At 43.2% G+C, this 19,157-nt stretch overlaps 3 protein-coding genes across 5 annotated transcripts; 1 reads left to right on the top strand and 2 right to left on the bottom strand.

Annotated features, from left to right (window-relative positions):
- Positions 1 to 11: 11 nt before the first annotated feature.
- Positions 12 to 2,269, bottom strand: hgh1 (HGH1 homolog; the record flags this gene model as incomplete). The annotated part of the gene is given in 8 exon segments (XM_079342472.1): positions 12 to 154; positions 553 to 653; positions 765 to 849; positions 852 to 915; positions 1,021 to 1,158; positions 1,272 to 1,410; positions 1,577 to 1,700; positions 2,130 to 2,269. Coding segments are annotated over 7 exon segments (780 nt in total). The 5' UTR covers positions 1,687 to 1,700; positions 2,130 to 2,269.
- Positions 2,270 to 3,435: 1,166 nt separating this feature from the next.
- Positions 3,436 to 8,407, bottom strand: LOC306822912 (transmembrane protein 263). 2 transcript variants are annotated; one of them, XM_079342212.1, is made up of 4 exons: positions 8,336 to 8,407; positions 8,107 to 8,201; positions 5,443 to 5,530; positions 3,436 to 4,551 (listed from the first exon to the last, which is right to left on the bottom strand). In XM_079342212.1, the coding sequence occupies exons 2-4, from the start codon at positions 8,113 to 8,115 to the stop codon at positions 4,265 to 4,267; spliced, it is 384 nt and encodes a 127-aa protein (XP_079198338.1). In that variant the 5' UTR covers positions 8,116 to 8,201; positions 8,336 to 8,407; the 3' UTR covers positions 3,436 to 4,264. The 2 variants fall into 2 exon arrangements, with proteins under 2 accessions (XP_079198338.1, XP_079198337.1); XM_079342211.1 differs by lacking the exon at positions 8,336 to 8,407 and having other exon boundaries at positions 8,107 to 8,319.
- A 2,403-nt stretch (positions 8,408 to 10,810) lies between these two features.
- rbbp5 (retinoblastoma binding protein 5) lies at positions 10,811 to 18,904 on the top strand. Of its 2 annotated transcripts, none has more exons than XM_079342204.1 (14): positions 10,811 to 10,969; positions 12,696 to 12,721; positions 12,853 to 13,025; positions 13,436 to 13,576; positions 13,658 to 13,820; positions 13,981 to 14,090; positions 14,223 to 14,342; positions 14,534 to 14,687; positions 14,773 to 14,844; positions 15,031 to 15,148; positions 15,562 to 15,631; positions 15,780 to 16,015; positions 16,131 to 16,208; positions 18,539 to 18,904. In XM_079342204.1, the coding sequence occupies exons 1-14, from the start codon at positions 10,951 to 10,953 to the stop codon at positions 18,589 to 18,591; spliced, it is 1,533 nt and encodes a 510-aa protein (XP_079198330.1). In that variant the 5' UTR covers positions 10,811 to 10,950; the 3' UTR covers positions 18,592 to 18,904. The 2 variants fall into 2 exon arrangements, with proteins under 2 accessions (XP_079198330.1, XP_079198329.1); XM_079342203.1 differs by having other exon boundaries at positions 16,131 to 16,355.
- The last annotated feature ends 253 nt before the right edge of the window (positions 18,905 to 19,157 follow it).

Below are 19,157 nucleotides of genomic sequence, written 5' to 3'. Positions count from 1 at the left end.
AAAGAAAAATCTTACATTTTACTAAAAGGTGGATTAACGAGAAAGAAACCTTCACCTTCATTCTCCTCGTCGGTCAGCTCCTCTGGACCGGCCAGCGGCAGCAGGAGGAAGGGCAGGATGTCCACAGCCTCGCTGAGTAACCACTCGTGATGATCTGAAGGATTAAAAAGGTTCACTGAGGACATCCAGAGCGAAAAAAAATCTCTTTTTTTTCTCTTCTTCAGATTGCAATTATTTCATCACGCTGGTTTCAACTCAATCGAATAATAATGGACAGGAAAGTAAAAAAAAAAAAATTAAAGTGACATTAAAAACTATGACTGCAGCTATATGAGCTTGTTCTGATGCAGCTGTTGAGGTTGCTAGGCGACAGGGGCGGAGTTTAAAAACAAAAAGGGTAGGAGGGGGGGCAGGGACAGCTGGAGATGAGAAACAGCAAATCTTCTGCAGAACAGAGCGTCTCAATTTAGTGCGTCCTGATTGGTTACTCGGGGCGAAGAAGGCGGGGTTCTTTAAAAACGGACGCCGAAACGAGACGCAGAACGCGCTTACCGTGGTCAAAGCAACAGTTGCGCAGGGTGCCGATGACTCCGCCCCTCCTCACCACCGATGCCTGGAACTGAGTGAAGGGCAGCAACCTCTGGATTACACATCTGGAATACACACACACACACACACACACACACACACACACACACACACGGTTACAGTTAACGTAAAACGCCGCGGTGCAGACAGATGTTCCCCACTCAGCTCTCAGTCACCTGTCCTTGTCCAGCAGGTAGCTTCTGGCCTCGGGCAGCTGTGTCAGGTTGGACAGCAGAGGACCCAGGTAGTGGAGTTTGGCCTTTTATTGTAACCTTCAGTGCAGAAGATCTCGACCAGCTGAGCCAGACCCAATCCCTCCTGGAGAACCTGAAACAGCAGAGACACACTTTACCTCCAGAATCCTCCACTGCGTTTGACCTGAGGTGACCCGAGAGGACGAAAAGGATGTTAAACGTGACTCAGACGTTTCACCTTGAACACAGTCTTGCAGGTCTTCTTGTGGCGGCTCAGGTTGGACAGGATGGTGCAGATCTGGTCGGAGAACGGGTACTCTGGATCCTGCAGGTTTTTAAACAGCACCGGAAGAATGTCGACGTCCGCCACCAAAACCTGAACGAGACGCAAAACACGATCCCTTAATTCAGACTTCTTTGTCGTTGTGAAAAAAAATCTGATTGTTTTATAAACAGAGATGTAGATTAGGACCCCTCACTGTCACTTACCTGATGAAGAGTCTCGTCAGCCGTCAGGTTGATCATGATGTGGTAACAGTCCTTCACTATGGCGATGGAGGGGTCGGACGTGAGAGCGAACAGGGCGGTCAGTAAGTCAGGCTTAGAGCGGAAGAAGCGGCAACCATCACTGGAAAAAAAAAAATGTTTTAAATACGACGTGAGCCAGCGGAGGGAGACGGACAGCGAAGTGACGTGACGTCTAGGGTAGGTTGAAGAGCAGGGTCCATAAACAAAGCGCCCAAAGCTTCCATGCTGTGTTATAAAAGTTCCACTGCACCTGGTCAGTCTCGTACCTGTGTGCCGACAGACCCAGGATGTACCCGGTGGCCTGTCCTTTGACATCAGGGCGAGTCCCGGCGCTCAGGAAGGAGAGCAGCTCTGCAGCCTCAGAATCACTCAACATTTTCTAACAAGTGTCTGAAAAACAGGAAAACAGAAGGTTTAACGAGTGACGATGTGACAATCTGTGGTTGTCATGGTTACGGCAGATGTTGAAGACATAGAGAGCGCCCCTCAGGTGTAGTTTCAGGTATGTGATGTCACTGACAGCACACCTGGACCAAATCTGATTTTTGAATGACGTCTTTTGTAACCATGACAACCACAGACTCGTTCGGCTGAAAGTCACCGGTTAGCACGGTCACATTTTTCACCGTAACACCTGTAAAGACAGTAAATGATTCAAACTTTAAGAACAGAAACTGTAGACTTTCTAGAGTCCTAAACTGTTAGGATGTAATCAGCTGACTTAGATATAAAAACATGGCGAGTCATCAGCTGTTATTTAACACACGAGGATAAAAAGAAGCCAGCTTTAGAGAAATCATGAGCACATATTTTATTTACCTTCTTTCCTCACATGAAGTAGACATCAACAAGCTGTTCTCATTATCCTGTATTGTTTATTTGCTGACATTAGAGAAACATGTGAACACTCACACGTGGACGCTACAGTCCCGACGAAGTTCCGCCTTACTTCCGCTTTACTTCCGGGTACGCAACTTTCTTTTTTTTTTTTTTTTTTTTTTAATTTTTATTCTTCTGACTCTTTTTTTTTTGCGTCTTCCATGGCTCTGTGTTAGCGTTACTGCCCTCTAGTGTCAAAGAGTAAACGTCTCTATTTTGACAGCTGGAGAACGAGACATCTTCAACTTATGTAGCACATTTTTGTCAATAATCAGTCATTACTAAACATAAATTATACATTTGTAGTTACAATATACACTTTAAAATGCACAAATTATAATTATTTAAATTCTGTTGCATACAGGCATATAGCTACCAAATGTATTGCATTATTCTGATTCTCTTGGAATTTGAAATGTTCCTCATATAATTTTTACATTTCATGCATTTTATTGAATTTGTGTGTACTTGTCTAACAATACTAGCACAAGCCAGACCAAAGACTTGGTATCCTCTGGTGCTGGTTTGTCAGTTTTTTAGGCTCAGCTGACCTGAAAGTATCTCCATCCACTGATTATCAGGTATCATATTTCTCCCTCACCGTCTCTACAGGCCAAACAACACCAACACACACTTGATTGAGCTTTTCATGGAAACCTGTTTTCAGGGTTAATAGCAAAAAAACCACAAAGTCTCATCGGTGCACAAGAGTTAGCCAAACATCTGCAGCTTATTTACTGTTCTTGCGAGTCTTCTCATCCAACTCTGGGAGGTAACCTGCTGAGGAATGCTGCTGCTGCAGCGTGCAGAAAAGAGGCTTAAAGAAGAAAGACTGCAAATTGTTGAGCGTCGATTTAATGATTACATTTTAAGAAACGAACAGGTCTGCAAGGATGTCACGAGACAGGAATCAGCAGAACATGTGTTGGATCCCAAAATGAGTTATCAAGTGTTTACAAGAAAACAGTGCAGCTTTAACCTTCCAAACTACTTTATTGATATATTGAAAAAAAAAAAAGACACAAAACATTCACAAAGGTAAGACCCATCAGCAACAGCTCTCCCTCACTCCACATGCTGCATTGAAATGCTGGTTTTTCATTAAAGCTCAAGAACGTGTCGTCTGCACCGAAGCGCTCACAGCTTTCACCTCCCGATTAAAGGTACAGGTCAACATTTTACCGACTGAACAGTTCAGGCAACAAAGGGGCACTTTTTTTTTTTTTTCTTCTTCTTCTTTCAAATGTTTTGTTTTCGTGAATTTTGGTCAAATGCAGCGATTGAACATTTCACACATACTGAAAACTAAACATAGCTGGGGAGAAAGGCCTGAGTCTGTATTTATGATTGCATCAACAGTCTTCAGACATACGTGTCAGACAAGTGTTCATACATGCAGCGCCGAGGTTGCCGGGTAGAAAAACTCCACCTCGGGCTCTTCCCATGACTGAAAGGAGGTCAGACACAGAGAAGAGCGTTTCTGATCCCTCGCTTCCAGCACTGAAACGTTTCATTTCTCACTGAACAGCGAACATTTAACTCGTCAACAGCACTTTAATACATGTTTAAAAAAAAAAAAACAGCATCTTTATTCAGAAACATATCACCAACATTATGTGTAGTTTTGAAAAGAGTGAGGAGGAGAGAGAGAGAGAGAGAGAGAGAGAGGGAAAAAAAGGAGGACTGGAGCAGCCTCAGTCCGGATTGTAAACAGATAAAATATTCATAAAGTCGTCCAGCGGGTGCTGAAGTGGATTCCAGTCCGTGTCACCTGCCTGAAGCCAGAGATTCACTTCCAGAAGTACAACTCCGAGTCAGATGAGGAGCGTTTTCAATAAAATGTTTGACTGGGAGGTTTTCTTGGTAAATCTTGGTTGTCGTGGTAACGGAGAACTACTTGTAACATGTAGCATCAAAGTCTGGATCTCTGCAGACCGAGGAAGGCATCAGAAGGCACTGTGGAGTTTGACTGACAGGCGGTCTCTTTCTGTTGGCTCAGGGCGGGGCAAGTCCATCATCATCATCATAATCATAATCATCATCAATCATCTTCACCCTCCTCTCCTTCTTCTTCTTCACTCAGCCTTGTCTTTCCTCTTGGATGTAAACGGGACTTTGCTGGCTACCGTCGATCCCACCGTGGAGACGCCGCCGGCCACAGCGGAAACCCCGCCCTTCACTAGCCCCACCCCCATCGAGGGCACCGTGGTTACAGCCGACTTGCCGATCTCCAGGCTCTTGCCGCCCACCCAGACAACTCCGCCCACCGCGGCACCCACGACTCCCTTTGTGACGTTGAAGAGGCCGCCGGTCACTCGCCACATCATGCCGGGAGCGGGCACCTCGTGATCCTTCCCCGGATCTGAAAACAAGATCAGATATAATTTAGAGTTTAAAACTGTGAAACAAACAATTCAGAATTCAGCACTGATTTTATATTCTATACATTTTTAAATATTCCCTTTTATGACACAATAGAATTGAAAAGAATATAAAAAACAAAATCAAACAGGCCATTTGGAGATTCTCCCTTCATGACATCACAAAGGGCAGTAGCCCCTCCCCCAGGTGGGTGACACTCCCACAGCTAGGTGTTTGTTCTGCCCTCTGAGTCTGCCTTCTCACCGTAAACAATAGGACATGGAGCCAGAAAGCAGCGAGTACACCCGAGCCCTTCCAGAGAGGGGGCGTGGTCAGACACAGCTCATTTACATATTTAAAGCTACAGACACAGAAACAGCCTGTTCTGAGCAGGGCTGAAATAGAGGGGTTTATAGGCATGATCAAATACAGGATCAGAGTGGATTAACCTGAGGAGGAGGAGATGTGACCTTTAATATAATTTAAATATTTCCCTTCATAAGTAAAATAAGGAACTGAAGGAGTCTGTACCAACTTTTATTTGGGCTTTAACACAAGCTCCATGATGGTCAGATCTCAACAATTCACCTGGTGAGTAAACTGTTAACATGGCCGACAGGTTTGCTGAAAACACATTTTTTGCTCCATCCAATAACACGAGTGATGTTTACAGAGAGCAGCAGCAGCGGGGGATTAAACTCCTGCAGAGTGTCTCGGTGCGAGGACACAAATAGCAGCTTGCTGCTTTTACACAAAAAAACAAAAAAGCCCCCTGATGAACGGTTTCTGTTTCTGAAATAGCACCAGGCAACATGTGAACACAGATTGCACCATATTCCCCTGCTGAGGTTTCAGCATTTCGCCGCACAGCCAGGGGAACGCACTTGCTTACCCTCTGTGGGCTCGGTGGAGGCGGGTTCAGCTTCCTCCGTGGCCAGACTGGTGCCGGGTTGGGGCTCCACGTTAACACTGTTCACATCCTGCAAAACACAAGAAACACCCCAGAAGTGAGCTCCTCATCTTTACATTTCAATATTTGAGAACTCATGACCAAAAACATTTAAATACAGAAGTTCGGCCGTGTCATTGTGATCCCCGTCTCTTTCATCACATCCTCGGCTCAATCACAGTGTTGCAACTTTTCAGTCTGGATTTATTCAGACAAAGGTTATGAGCATAATTTCCACTGAAAGGGCAGGGAGGCTCTTATGAAACATGCTGCTGCCATGATGAGAAACAAAAGGCTTGACTCATTCTCGGATCCAAACATCGAGACGTCCACGCCTCTTCTGCACAGACTGGATCGATTTTATTTTCTGCAGAACACATTCATCAAAAAATGTCCCACATTCTTTGTGGTCAATGTTTTTTTTTTTCCCCCTCGTGAAGGATGTAATTTGGAGAGGAGGGTAAAATGCATGTTGTGTTTCCTGATTGCCACAAAAGGGGGCGTGTCAGTGGGAGTGGCCTAAAGTAGAAATTAGCAGAACTCCTGAAACCACGTTTAATCAGCTCTCGTGTCCGTGGAGTCGTTACAATAAACGACAGGTGTGAGCTCTCGGCGCCAATCCAAAAGGCAACCACACATTTCTATCAATGACGTTTGAAACAGTCGACTCGGTTGTGTATTCCTCTAACTTGATGGATGCCCGTGTGGGGTCACGGTTCACTTCCTCTGTCTCTCCTGAATAACCAAATTCTCACCAAAGAGGAGGAAAACTAAAATCACTGCTACACGAAAGGTTGCACCTTTTTTACATCTCTAGAAGTAAAATCAGGAAACATAATACACGAGTCAGCATCTGAAGTTCTGACGGTTCGTTCTGTCCATCACGACATGAAAGGTTCCCGGTTTGAATCCCATTTGGACAAAGGGCTGCCTCTCCGTGTGGAGTTAGCATGTTAGCATCAGTCCAATGACAGGCTAGTTAGGTGAATTGGTGGTTTTACAAACTGCACACAGCTGTGATTGTAGTAAATGTTCAGTCAGTTTCTACATGTCCCAACATGTCTTTTGATTTGTGCCTCCAACGATCGTTCTGGGATTTTAGGTCGTGTTTTATATTCTTCAGTCTGATAAATCAACTTGTGCTGCAGATAAAAAAGAAAACTCTTTCACACCATGTCCTCCCTCTTTAAGAGCAAGGTGTGCTGTTTACCTGATTTACAGATACGCGTCTCTGTCTCGTCAGCCCGGCTCACGCCTTTCACACGCGGTGAAAACATGTTATTATCAACCACACTTAGATGACATGGACAGTTTGAGAGTTGGGGCCCTTTCGTTTCTGTAAACACTGTTTGTTTAACACACGGTGTTTCTGTCAGTACAGTCAGTAAGGTCTGTGTGTGTATGCAGGATTTAATGAAACAACATTTCATCTGGGCTTTCCCCTCCTTCTTTTTCCTCTGAAGTGACAGATGATGCAAGATTAAATCATCTATTGAATTATCCAGCTTTATGCTTGTTTTTTTTAAATGTTTTTTTTGGTCCAAGATTTCTATATTTTTACAAGTTTTAAATCAATACAATCTCAATAACTATAATGTCATGAAGTGGATGTTATAAAAAAAGCAGATCTTCATATTTTATACAAAAAAAGCTGCACACGTCTGAACTGTACAAATAAGTTACCCAATGTTTCAGGACTGAGGATGTTTTTCAGCTCGCAGGAGTTTGTCTGCACTTTTTGGCCATTAAAAACAAGAAATGATCCAATACGGGAGCCTCGAACTTGTGTTTGTGTTGCTGTAGTAAGTTTGATATTCTGGTTTGGTGATAACGCTAATAAGTAGGAGCTGAACAGATGACAGGTAGGCATCATGCTTCATTGTTGTCTTAACCTCTTTGACTTGTGATCCTTCATATTTAAAGATCCCTCCCTCTCGCCACCATGACTGTGTGCTTTGTACATGACATGTAGGGAGCTTCTAATAAGCTTCATACTTCACATTCTTAAATGCACAAACAGAAATACAGTATGAATCATCTTAAAGGAGGGCCATCACCCCACCCCCATGTTTTTTTTTCTCCTTCCTATTCTTCTTCATGTGACCCACAAACGAGGCCTGTATCCTGAGGTTAAAACAAAACCAGTCTGGCGAGGTCTTTTATTTGTGTTGCTGCAAGTGGATCTGTCCGCCAAACTTCAAGTAGGCCTAAAAAAATGTTCTCTCTCTCTCTCTTTTTTTTTTTTTTTTTTTTTAAAAGAGAAGATTTGGCAAAGCTGGGTCATGCTTTGAGTAACATTTGCAGGAGTGTGACGCCTCTCTCATAAAGCTTATACAACACACACACACACACACACACACACACGAACTTCTCAGAAAAAGCTGATAAAAATCTCACCAAAGAGGATATGAACACAAAGTTTACATATCAAGATAACCAAACTCCAAATTATCATGTTTCCTATCGCCTTCTATAAACACACTCGTATAGCCTCGATCTTGCATGCCATTAAAATCCAGTCACTTTCAAGCTTTTTTTTTTTTTTTTTAAAGCACATTTTCCACTTATTTGACTTTTTTTAAAGGAAGCTGCTGGTTTGGTCCTTACCTTCACCATTGTTCCAGTGTTTCTCCCCACAAACACACCTGGCAGAGAAACTTGAGACAAGCTGAGCAGCTTCTTGTTTCAGCCTCCGATCAGACCTGCAAAAAAGAGTGAATGTGTCCTTCAGTGTGTGAGAGAGTCCCAGCTGCTGTTTTCTCTCCTGGTTTTATCTCATCAGTGTGATCTGCTGCTGTCTAACTTCTCACTCACACTTACAGCCACAGCTACGCACCTCTCTTCTCTGCTGCTGGTTCTGCCGACGTGGCGCCCTGAACCACCACACACACACACACGTAAAACACACAGGAGTCTCGCTGCACACGCAACAACACACTCCGCTTCCGCTTAAGACCTTCAAAGTAAAATGTCTTCCTAAAGCTGTGGTGGACTTTTTTTGGGGTGATTATGGTGGATGTCAAAGTGACGTTAAAGAGTCAAGGTTCCTTTATTTGTCTCCCTGGGGAGACATTTGTCTTGGATACAGGAGGAGTTACATTAAAGAGTTAATACAAATTAAATTATTACTAGAAATAACACAATCGTTTTTAATTATTCTATAAACATGGTATTTTTATTTTGTAAATAATTATTTTTGCTTTCTCTTTATTTGCTCCTCCTTATGCACAAAAAACCCTGAAAAAGTAAACTTGTTCCCAGTTTTTTTCTTTTTATCAAAGTATAAAGACAACCAAAACACAGACTTTTACATTCTACACATAAAAAAAAAATTTAAAAACAAAACAGTAGAAACCAGCACCTAGAAATGTCCCTTTCCAAGCAGAGATCAAAAGTCAGTGCAGTTTGCCTGAAAATGTACACATGATATAATGTTGTAAATTGCAGGGATAGGTTGATGTTATGAATCTTTTTTATTGTTTAAATAAACTCAAACTTTTTTTGTGTTTCATCACCCTGGAGTTAAAAGTGTTCTTGAGTCTGCTGACACCATTAGAAGTCTCTGATGTCCTTGATTCATGAAGAAGTGAGTGTATTTCACATTATGATTGTATAAAAGCTTTCTCCTTTGTCACAGAACCATGAAGCTCAGACAGTAAGGACTTGGGTTGGGAACCCTGAAGGGTGATGGTTCAAGTCCCGAAGTGGACCAATGACAGCTGGAGAAGTATCAGGTCACTTCATGAGTACTGCCGAGGACCCCCTGAAGGAGCCCATAAACAGGCCTCTGAGTAGCAACCCCACGCTAATGCATCCATAGGTCCTGTTTGTGTCTGTGTGTAAGAAGCATGTCTCTAAAATAACAGAGTGTAAACGAGAATTTCCTTTCATGAACTGTATAAATAAAGTATGTAAACTCTAAAGATGCTCTGTGTCCTGATATTAGTTTTCCAGATCAGATAGTGAAATATGGACAATACAAAGAAAAAACTAATTTTAATTTTAATTTTGTACATATGTGGGATACTACAGCGCATGGCTGTGATATCGAACACATAATTATTTTATTTTCGATGTATACTTTGGCTGTTGTTTTGATGCCAAAGTAAATTTATATCCCAATCAAGTGAATTTATTTCAGGATTTTATTTTGAAAAAAAGAGGAAATCAGCTGTTTGCTGTTGATGTGTCAGTCTCGAGGTCCGGATCCAGATCCGGATCCTGAATCGTGAGGTCCAAACCAGGAGGACTGTGTGTTCTGTGTGATGGTGACCCTCGTGATAGTGAGAAACAGACACATGCAGGCAGGTACAGAGTGACACACAGACCCGAGCCATAAAGTTAAAGATAGTCTGTGCAGAACAGTCAAGGGTCAAGTTGTGCATGGTGATGTTGGCAGCAAAAAAAAAAAAAAAAAAAAAGATCTTAAACATGCTGTACCTGACAAACCCCTCCAAATACCAGAACCGGACTGACCTGCTATAAAAACAAAGAACAAATACAAACAATTCAATTCAAAGCATCTACAACAACTCCTTCCATCTCCTCTGTAGGTAGGTGAATACTAAAGGAGAATTTAAAGGAGCATTGCCCGAAAGAACATGAGTGGCTTGTATAGTGGCAGAATAATAAAGAAATACATGTATCATAACACTGAATGGATCATTTAAACACAATATATATACACTCATAATGGCATAGAACAAAAAAAAAGTAGGAATTGGAACAGGAGGCAGCAAGCATCACTATTATACAGACATAAAGTGACACATTCAGACACAACAGCCTCTTTTATTCCAATATTATGAATGATATATAAAATAATTATTGTTACTTAATTGTTTTGAGCCAGTAAACATAAGTGGTTCAAAGCAACATGTTTGAGATGAACTTACCTGTCAAATTTGACAGTGAAAAGTAAACAGAAGACCTCAGTATAGAATAATAAATATTCATATTTTGTACAAACATGTAAAAATGTACTTGTGAGGTCTCCAGACACAGTAACAGCCTATTCCAGGGCATGCACAATGTAACCAAAAGTGGACATTATTACAGTGTTAAAACACATATATTCAGAGCCTTTTGTAAGAACAAGAAAGAAAAACTATTACAGATACAAATAAAATAAGAAATCATAGAATTAAAGTTTAACTCGTCTAAACTGTAAATGCATAAACCAGGAAATGGAAGAATTACGTGTGGACATATATTCAGTATAAAATTAATGATGTTATAACCTTTTACTGAAAAGAAACCGGATTAATTTGTTGTTTTAGTGATATTTTTTATTATTTTGTTCAGGCATATTTTGGTGACGCGTTGTTTGGGGTCCTCACTGGATGCTCGGCGGCAGGCAGCAACAGACGGACCGAACAACGAGTCAAATTTGGTGAAATATTCTTCGAAATAAATTCATTTTAGGACTTCTGCATCGCCTCTCGTCCAGCGATGAACCTGGAACTGCTCGGTAAATAACCTAAAGATGTTTATTTTTCATCCAAACGTCTGAATTATTTCTTCATCGTCTTGTTTTGGTTAGCCTAGCATGCTAACACCAAACCGCCTAACGAGTAATATTGACTTTTTATTTTACTTTTTAGAAAATATTAAAACTCAAAATATCAAACAACAGGAATATAAATCACTTTAACATGTAACATGTAAAAAACGTTGTTTAGTAAAGTGGGTTTAGTTCACATTGTGGATGTTAGCCTCCGTTAGCTTCGATGCGTTTTTAAATTAAAATTAAATATTTATTCAAGGGAAATTAAACTTAATTAAAAGGTGTTATTGTAACTTTGAGGTCTTAATTTATTCCTCTACACTGACTCGGTCTGTAAACATGATAATGATCTGTAAGTCAATTAAACAGTTATTAAGTTCAGATTTTAAATTAACTAAAGAGAAAATAAAAATAATATAATAAATAAAAGAATAATAATATATATAAAAGTACAATAGTATTATAGTACAATAATAATATGCATATTAATATAATAATGATAATAGTAATAATTATATAAAAAAACAACGCACAGTTTTTCATAATCAGAGAAAAAATCCATATGATTACATAATTTTAACAGGTCTGACATAAATCCCCCTTAGAGGAGATCAATGTTTTTATTTAATTCATCTTCAGGCTGCTCGACCCAAAAGTCATAATCAGTATTCATGAACTGAGCAGGTAGAAAGTAAGAGAGAAGTCAACACTCACTGTGACTCTCAGGTCAAGTTTTACACATCAGTTCATAAAAAAACATGACAAAAAGACCTGTTATTCATTTTATTTTATTTTACAGGGTCAATGCATATTAAAAAAATAAATAAATCTGTAAATATACCAGAGACAGCCAACAAAAGTCTAATTTCATCTGCTGTCTCTGCAGCCGGATTTTTACAAAATGCTCCCCGGAAAATCAAAACAGACTCAGATGTTGTTAAAAAGCTACAAATAGAAAATAACAGGGAAGTAATTAAGCATGCAGCACGGACGTGGAGCAGCGTTTAGCAGACGTGCTAGTGAAAGCACATATCCAATAACATACTGAAGTCAGTGTAACATGCACACAGCAGGACGTGTAACACTATTACACAGTCAACACAGACAGAGTACACGAGGAAGTTGAAGTGCTAATCTAATAATAATAATAATACATTTTATTTAAGGGCGCCTTTCAAAAAACCCCAACAAAACATAGAAGGTTATCTAGACCGATGTGACGCTTTTCTTCTGTGTGGATTTTAAAATATTCATATTTAACTTTTCTCCATGACTTTAGAGTGACTTCTCTCTTTGTATTTTTACGACCTTTGATACGTTTTCTTTATCGTTTATTTTCTACATTTGGTTCTTCGCGTGAGACAACCTCCTTTTTATTTATTTACCTTTTTTGTAAATGGCTCTTTAAGTTGAATTATGGTTTAAACGTCTCCATCTGTAAAAGTCTTTTTTAATAATATTTAATTAGCCTTCCTGAATCATTGACCATGAGACTATGTCACATATTTCTCTCCCAAATGTCTTACTTCTCTTGTAAAGAACTTCTTGTGACATGTTTTTAAAAGTTTAGTATTTTTCTTTGTGTATATCTCAATGAATTTATTCAAAGCTAGCTCTGTTTTAAATTCTACTCTTTCCTTTCTGTATTATATTTCTCATCACTGTCTCTTTTCTTTTTTTCTTTTCCTAGAATCGTTTGGGCAGAACTATCCAGAGGTACGCACTTCACCTTCACATTAACCCTGAAAGAAGTTTGATCCATATTTTGTACATCGATTAAAACGTTTCATTATTTGGTTCAGTGAAAATATCTGAGGCCGTTCGTGCATCTCTTTGTGATTTTTAAGGAGGCAGATGGCACTCTGGATTGTATCAGCATGGCCCTCACCTGCACCTTCAACCGCTGGGGCACCCTGCTGGCTGTGGGCTGCAACGACGGCCGCATCGTCATCTGGGACTTCCTCACGCGAGGGATCGCCAAAATCATCAGCGCGCACATCCATCCCGTCTGCTCTTTATGGTGAGACACAGCGAGCGGCGTTCTGTGTGTGGTTAGCACACATCCTTCTTCTTTCCACACTAGCTCCACCGTCGACTAACTCCTCACTAACACGTCTAAAGACACAGTTTCTGTTTCTCCAAGGTTTGTGATTTCTGTCCACGCTGAAACACCCGAGGAGTCTCTTCTTTAAATCACATCAAACAGCTTCTTCTGCTGAATCGTTAAATCTCTGTTTGCACCGTTTAGTATTTCATTACAGTTTGATGGTGATGGATTAAAGGATGCTTTGTTACTGTGTGTGTGTGTGTGTGTGTGTGTGTGTGTGTGTGTGTGTGTGTGTGTGTGTGTGTGTGTGTGTGTGTGTGTGTGTGTGTGTGTGTGTGTGTGTGTGTGTGTGTGTGTGTGTGTGTGTGTGTCTGCGTGCACAGCTGGAGTCGAGACGGCCACAAGCTGGTGAGTGCTTCCACAGACAACATCGTCTCTCAGTGGGACGTCCTCACTGGAGACTGTGACCAGAGGTTTCGTTTCCCGTCACCCATCCTGAAGCTTCAGTGTCACCCCAGAGACATGTGAGTCCCTCCGGTGTTTGTCTGTGCAATGCTGCACGTGATCCTGCTCTGAGCTCTAACTCACTCAGTGTCACGTTTTAGGGACAAGGTGCTGGTGTGTCCCATGAAGTCGGCTCCGGTCCTGTTGACTCTCTCAGACTCCAAACACGTCGTCCTGCCCGTGGACGACGACTCAGACCTCAATGTGGTGGCAGCCTTCGACAGGCGGGGGGAATACATCTACACTGGCAACGCCAAAGGAAAGGTCCGACTGACCGTTCACGCTATTCAATGTGTATTTATAGGAGAGAAAGAAAAGCTCGATAGATGGAAGTGTAAATCTGCCCGGATTTAAATTTAACAGTAAAGCTGTTTATGTTTCATAAATGACACCCAGAGTGTCCCCGCTCTCTCTGATGTTGCAGATCCTCGTGTTGAAGACGAACACTCAGGAACTGGTGGCCTCTTTCAGAGTCACGACTGGCACCAGCAACACCACCGCCATCAAGTCTATTGAATTTGCACGCAAGGGAAGGTAAGATTCAGCACGCAAGCCCCAGCTTTTATTTCAGGCTCAGTTTCATCACGCTGCTCCAAGAACAGATTTCTTATTTGTGAGAGTTCTTCCCGTCTTGTCTCTGAACTCGTCCCGTGTTTTCCTGTGCAGCTGCTTCCTCATAAACACGGCGGACAGGATCATCAGGGTGTACGACGGCAGGGAGATACTGACCTGCGGCCGAGACGGCGAGCCTGAACCCATGCAGAAACTCCAGGATCTGGTCAACAGGTGCGTCACCAGAGGGCGACATTTCCCTCCAGCAACAGCAGATAGAATCTTCGGCTTGTTAAGTTCTGCTGATGAAGATTGTACCTGCAGTTTTCCACTTTTCTTCCCACTTGGATAAAAAACTTTTTAAGCATTTTTGTTCTCTCTTTCTCTGCTCTCGGTGTGTTTGTCTTTTTGTCCTCTGCGTGCAGGACTCCGTGGAAGCGCTGCTGTTTCTCCGGGGACGGCGAGTACATCGTGGCCGGCTCGGCTCGGCAGCACGCCCTCTACATCTGGGAGAAGAGCATCGGCAACCTGGTGAAGATCCTGCACGGGACCAGAGGAGAGCTCCTGCTGGATGTGGCTGTAAGCGTGTGATGAAGTCTGTAAAACAATACGCACTGATTTTAAAACACTTCACCCGTTTATGTGACCTTTGACCTCTCCGCAGTGGCATCCTGTGCGTCCAATTATCGCCTCCATCTCCAGTGGAGTCGTCTCCATCTGGGCTCAGAACCAAGTGGTGAGCACAAGTTGACCTTAAAGGCATAAAACACACAGGATGACATTATTTAGATAGAAAACTGTTGAGATACAAAGAGGATAAGAAAATAGATAAAAAAAAAACAAACAAAAAAAACCGTTTATAATAAGAAATCTTTTTTTTTTTTTTTTTGAGCGATTTGTTGACTGTTTTGTTCGTCTGCAGGAAAACTGGAGCGCCTTCGCCCCGGACTTTAAAGAGCTGGATGAAAATGTGGAGTACGAGGAGAGAGAGTCTGAATTCGACATCGAGGACGAAGACAAGAGTGAACCTGAGCAGACAGGTACACACACACACACACACACACACACACACACACACACACACACACACACACACACACACACACACACACACACACACACACACACACTTTGACTTTCTTTTAGAGATGAGGGGAGGAGGTGAAGGATCCTGGATTTAAGTGGGCAGAGGGGTAATAACGCCATCCGGTGGTCACATCTGTCTCCATCTTATCCGTGTTCACTCGTCCTCCGTATCCAACCCGTCTCTTCCTTTTATCTGTCGTTCTGCTCAGACAGCGGTCACCTTCTCGTCCTCTTCATCACTTTCAGCCATCGTTTGTTTAACAATCAGTCGAGTCAAACCGACTGAAGCTGATCCATCGTCTGGTCGGCCGCTCTCTCTGGATCTCTGTGGACGCCTCACACGACCTCTCTCTCTCTCGTGTTTCAGGTGCAGACGCTGCAGAGGATGAAGAGGTGGATGTGACGACCGTGGATCCCATCGTGGCGTTTTGCAGCAGGTGAGAAACGACAGTACAGTTTACTCCAAAGCTGCACGTCTGACCTGACAGACGCCATGTTTGTTTGAACTGAAGCTGAAGTCTTCAATACTTTATCTTTAATTCTGTATCAAGTATACAAACTGGATTCTGTTCATCCATCTTGTAGTGATGAGGAGCTGGAGGACTACAAAGCCCTGCTGTACCTTCCCATCGCCCCAGAGGTTGAGGATCCGGAGGAAAACCCCTTCGGCCCCCCACCTGACGCCTCAGGTCAGACCCCCACCCCCGAGGACTCGCTGACCAGCGGTGACAAGAAGCAGCGGCAGCCTTCGTCTGAAGGAGGGCCGGCCAAGAAGAAGGCTCGCACGACAACCGTGGAGCTGCCAGGGGTGCCCAGTGATGGTGAGCAGATCCGTTTGGACGCCGCTCAGGGTCTTTAACTCCGCCCCCTTACTTACAACATGTAACCGCTTCTCTTTGATGAACCTTTAACTGTTGCGATCCCGTCTCTCCTCAGAGGTGCACCCTCTACTGGGTGTCAAAGGCGACGGAAAGTCCAAGAAGAAGACAGCAGGTCGGCCCAAAGGCTCCAAAGGTAAAGACAAAGACTTCCCCTTCAGGCCCAAGCCCTACAGGGGCGAACGGGCCGCCTTCCCCATGGAGGCCCTGGGCAGCTCTGGCCCAGGAGGAGGAGGAGTAGGAGGAGGGATGAAGGGGAGAGCAGAGGGGGGCCTGGCCTCAGGTAAGCATGCAACAGCCACCTGCCCTGCTGCTGCTGAGTCTGGGAGCTCTGCTAGTCTGACTGACACCTCAGCAACCCAGCCCGCCTCACAGTCCAGTTTACACCTGCTGTTACCCCCCCCCCCCCCCCCCCCCTCCCCCCTCCCGATCGATCTGATCACAACGAGTGGCGTGGCGACTGAATCCTCGTGTTTCAGCGGACAGATATTGTGCAGCAGTTGATTGTTCAGGCCTGTAGCGTTCTTTGGAATCGACAGCGACGCTGGAAATGTTGTAAATGCCGACCAATCACAGGAGCTTTAGGCCTGCGTCGTTCTGACGTCCTGGACCTCGTTATTAGACCACCTAGTCTCAGATCAAGACCAGAGAGAGAAAGTGGAGACACAGAGGATTTATTTCTCTATTTCTAACTGTTAGCAGAGACTCCGGTCTCTTTTGTTTCACCTCTGTAGGTTCTGATTTCTCCCCTAGGGGGCGCTCTCTCTCTCTCGCTCTCTCTCGCTCTCTGCTGACAGATTAGTTTAGATCACTTCTACAGACTCATGAAGAGGATTGAAGCTCCGATCTCGAGCTGCCACGTATGATCAGATCAACCGGGACGCACGTTAATACCAGGTGTAAACGGCGACCCCCCCCCCTCCCCCTCCCCTGTAACGCTTCAACCCAACACCCACGACCACGCCCCCTCTCGACCCCACCCAACAACTCAGCTCGCTGACAGAAAACCCGCCTGCTTGTAGAGCCACAGTCTGAGGGACAAAACCCAGAATCTAAACCCAGCAGAACTCTGAAGAGTTCAAGGCGTTAAATTTCGTGCTGGCTTCTTCAGCGAGCACTTTGGTTATTTTTTTTAATGGATGAAATTCTCAATAAATTCTTATTTAGTGGGGGCGCAGATGGCCTAGTGGTTTAGGTCTCGCCCGATGTACATAGCCTGTAGTCCTTCATGCGGACAGCTCGGGTACATGTCCGTCTTGTGGCTCCTATCCCGCATGTCATTCCCACCTTTCTCTCTCTCTCTCTCTCTTCCCGCCGTTCCCTACTTTGCCCCAAAATACAAAAACGAATTCAGTTTGTTTCTAAAAAACAAAAAAAGAGAGAAAACCGTCGTCAACCTGTTGTTTTGTTTCTGACTGTTTGTGTTCTCCTCACGTCCTCGCCATCAACACGCCTGCCGTGACGTGGTTGAATTCCAATAGTTGCGTTTCGTAATGCAGTGATTATAACTCTGCACAAGCTGCTTACGCTTTAATCTGCTGAACATCGAGTATGCATCGAGCTGAAGAAACTCTGCAGTGTGTTTATCAGAGACGCAGGCGCCAATAACCGATGAAAACAAGATGATGTAATAGTTTTTTAAGATGTCAGGGATCCTTCAGTCAGACGATGGTGACAGATGATCTAACTCATAATGACTCCACGATAGTCGATTTAAATCTTCAATTTAAAATGAAAAATACGAGTCGAGTGGTTCAAACCCCACAGCATCCTTCAGACTGTGTCCTCTGCTAATCGCAGCCTCGCCTCACTAATTGGCTGTCCTTTGAGACTCTGGTGAGGCCGTTAGTTTGTAGTTGGCAGATGGGTGTTGAAGTGGTTGGACGGTGGGGGGCGTGGCGTGGCGTGGCGTGGCGTGGCACGGCGCGGCTTGTTTCCCTGCAGGCTAGCTGGCTAGTCTACGTCTACTTCCTGCTTGGCCTCTCTGACCCTCCTGCTCCCACCTCGCTCCTTTTTGGGCTTTGTCATGTGACATGAACGTGCGTCTGTAGCAGCGCTGCTCAGGTTCCTGTCTCCCTCTGTTTCTGTTTTCTGACAGATTTTGTGTGCAAACAATGTCTTTATATGTAGTCGGCATTAATGTCTCAATTTTGTCTGCTTTTGAGTTTTAGACTAAAATTCTGCAACAACAAAATGAATCATGCAGTTGTTCAGTATACAGTAAGACGCCACACAATTATTTAACACACAGAGGAAATAGTGTTTTAAACTTGAAGCATTTATCACTTGAGATTTTAGATGGTAACTTTACACTTCCTGTAAACTTATGCACTCATTAGCTGTTATTTATTTAAGCTTTGCCTATTATTGACTCTGGGGCTGTTAAAGGGAGAGAGAACAGGATGCATGTTGTTGACAGTGTGTGTGTGTGTGTGTGTGTGTGTGTGTGTGTGTGTTTGTCTGCAGGGAGTTTGGTCTCACAGTCGTACAAACAGCACGACATCGGAGGGATGGACTGATGGCTGCGGTCGCACAGCCGTGAAGAAGCACCAGCAGGCTCAAACAAAGAGACACTGACGCCGTGTACAGACTGTGTGAGTGGGCGGTGTTTGATGTACAGACTGTTTTTCCTCTTCAAGCCAGAGAAAAGAAAAACGCCTTGGCTCGGATCTTTGAGAGGAGCGGACAAAGAGAGCGTGAAGCGGCCGGGTTGTCCCCGTAGAGATCACATGTCCTCTGTAGGATTCAACTTGTATAGATACACCTGTGTCCTGATAGTGTGTGTGTGTTGTTTTTATACATATTAAAACATTTTTGATTTATAAATAACTAGCTTCTGTGTGGCTCTGAACTCATTTCAATATATATATATATTTTTTGAAAGCTGTAAAAAAAAAAAAAAAAAATCAGTGTTGTGGCAGTTCAATAAACTACATATAATATTTTTGTGAAAATATAATTTGATAAAGCAAGAAGTACCGAGGTAATGACGGAGACCTGATGGGCTATTGTTGCATGTCGCTCATTTTTTTCTTCAAAGTACAATTTAAAAAATAAAGTAAAAAAACACTTTTTTTTTAAAACG

Source organism: Symphodus melops (assembly GCF_947650265.1).
Source record: "Symphodus melops genome assembly, chromosome: 4".
NCBI classification, from domain to species: domain Eukaryota; kingdom Metazoa; phylum Chordata; class Actinopteri; order Labriformes; family Labridae; genus Symphodus; species Symphodus melops.
The sequence above is the reverse complement of the archived record's forward strand: the minus strand, read 5'-3'. Positions and strand labels throughout refer to the sequence as shown.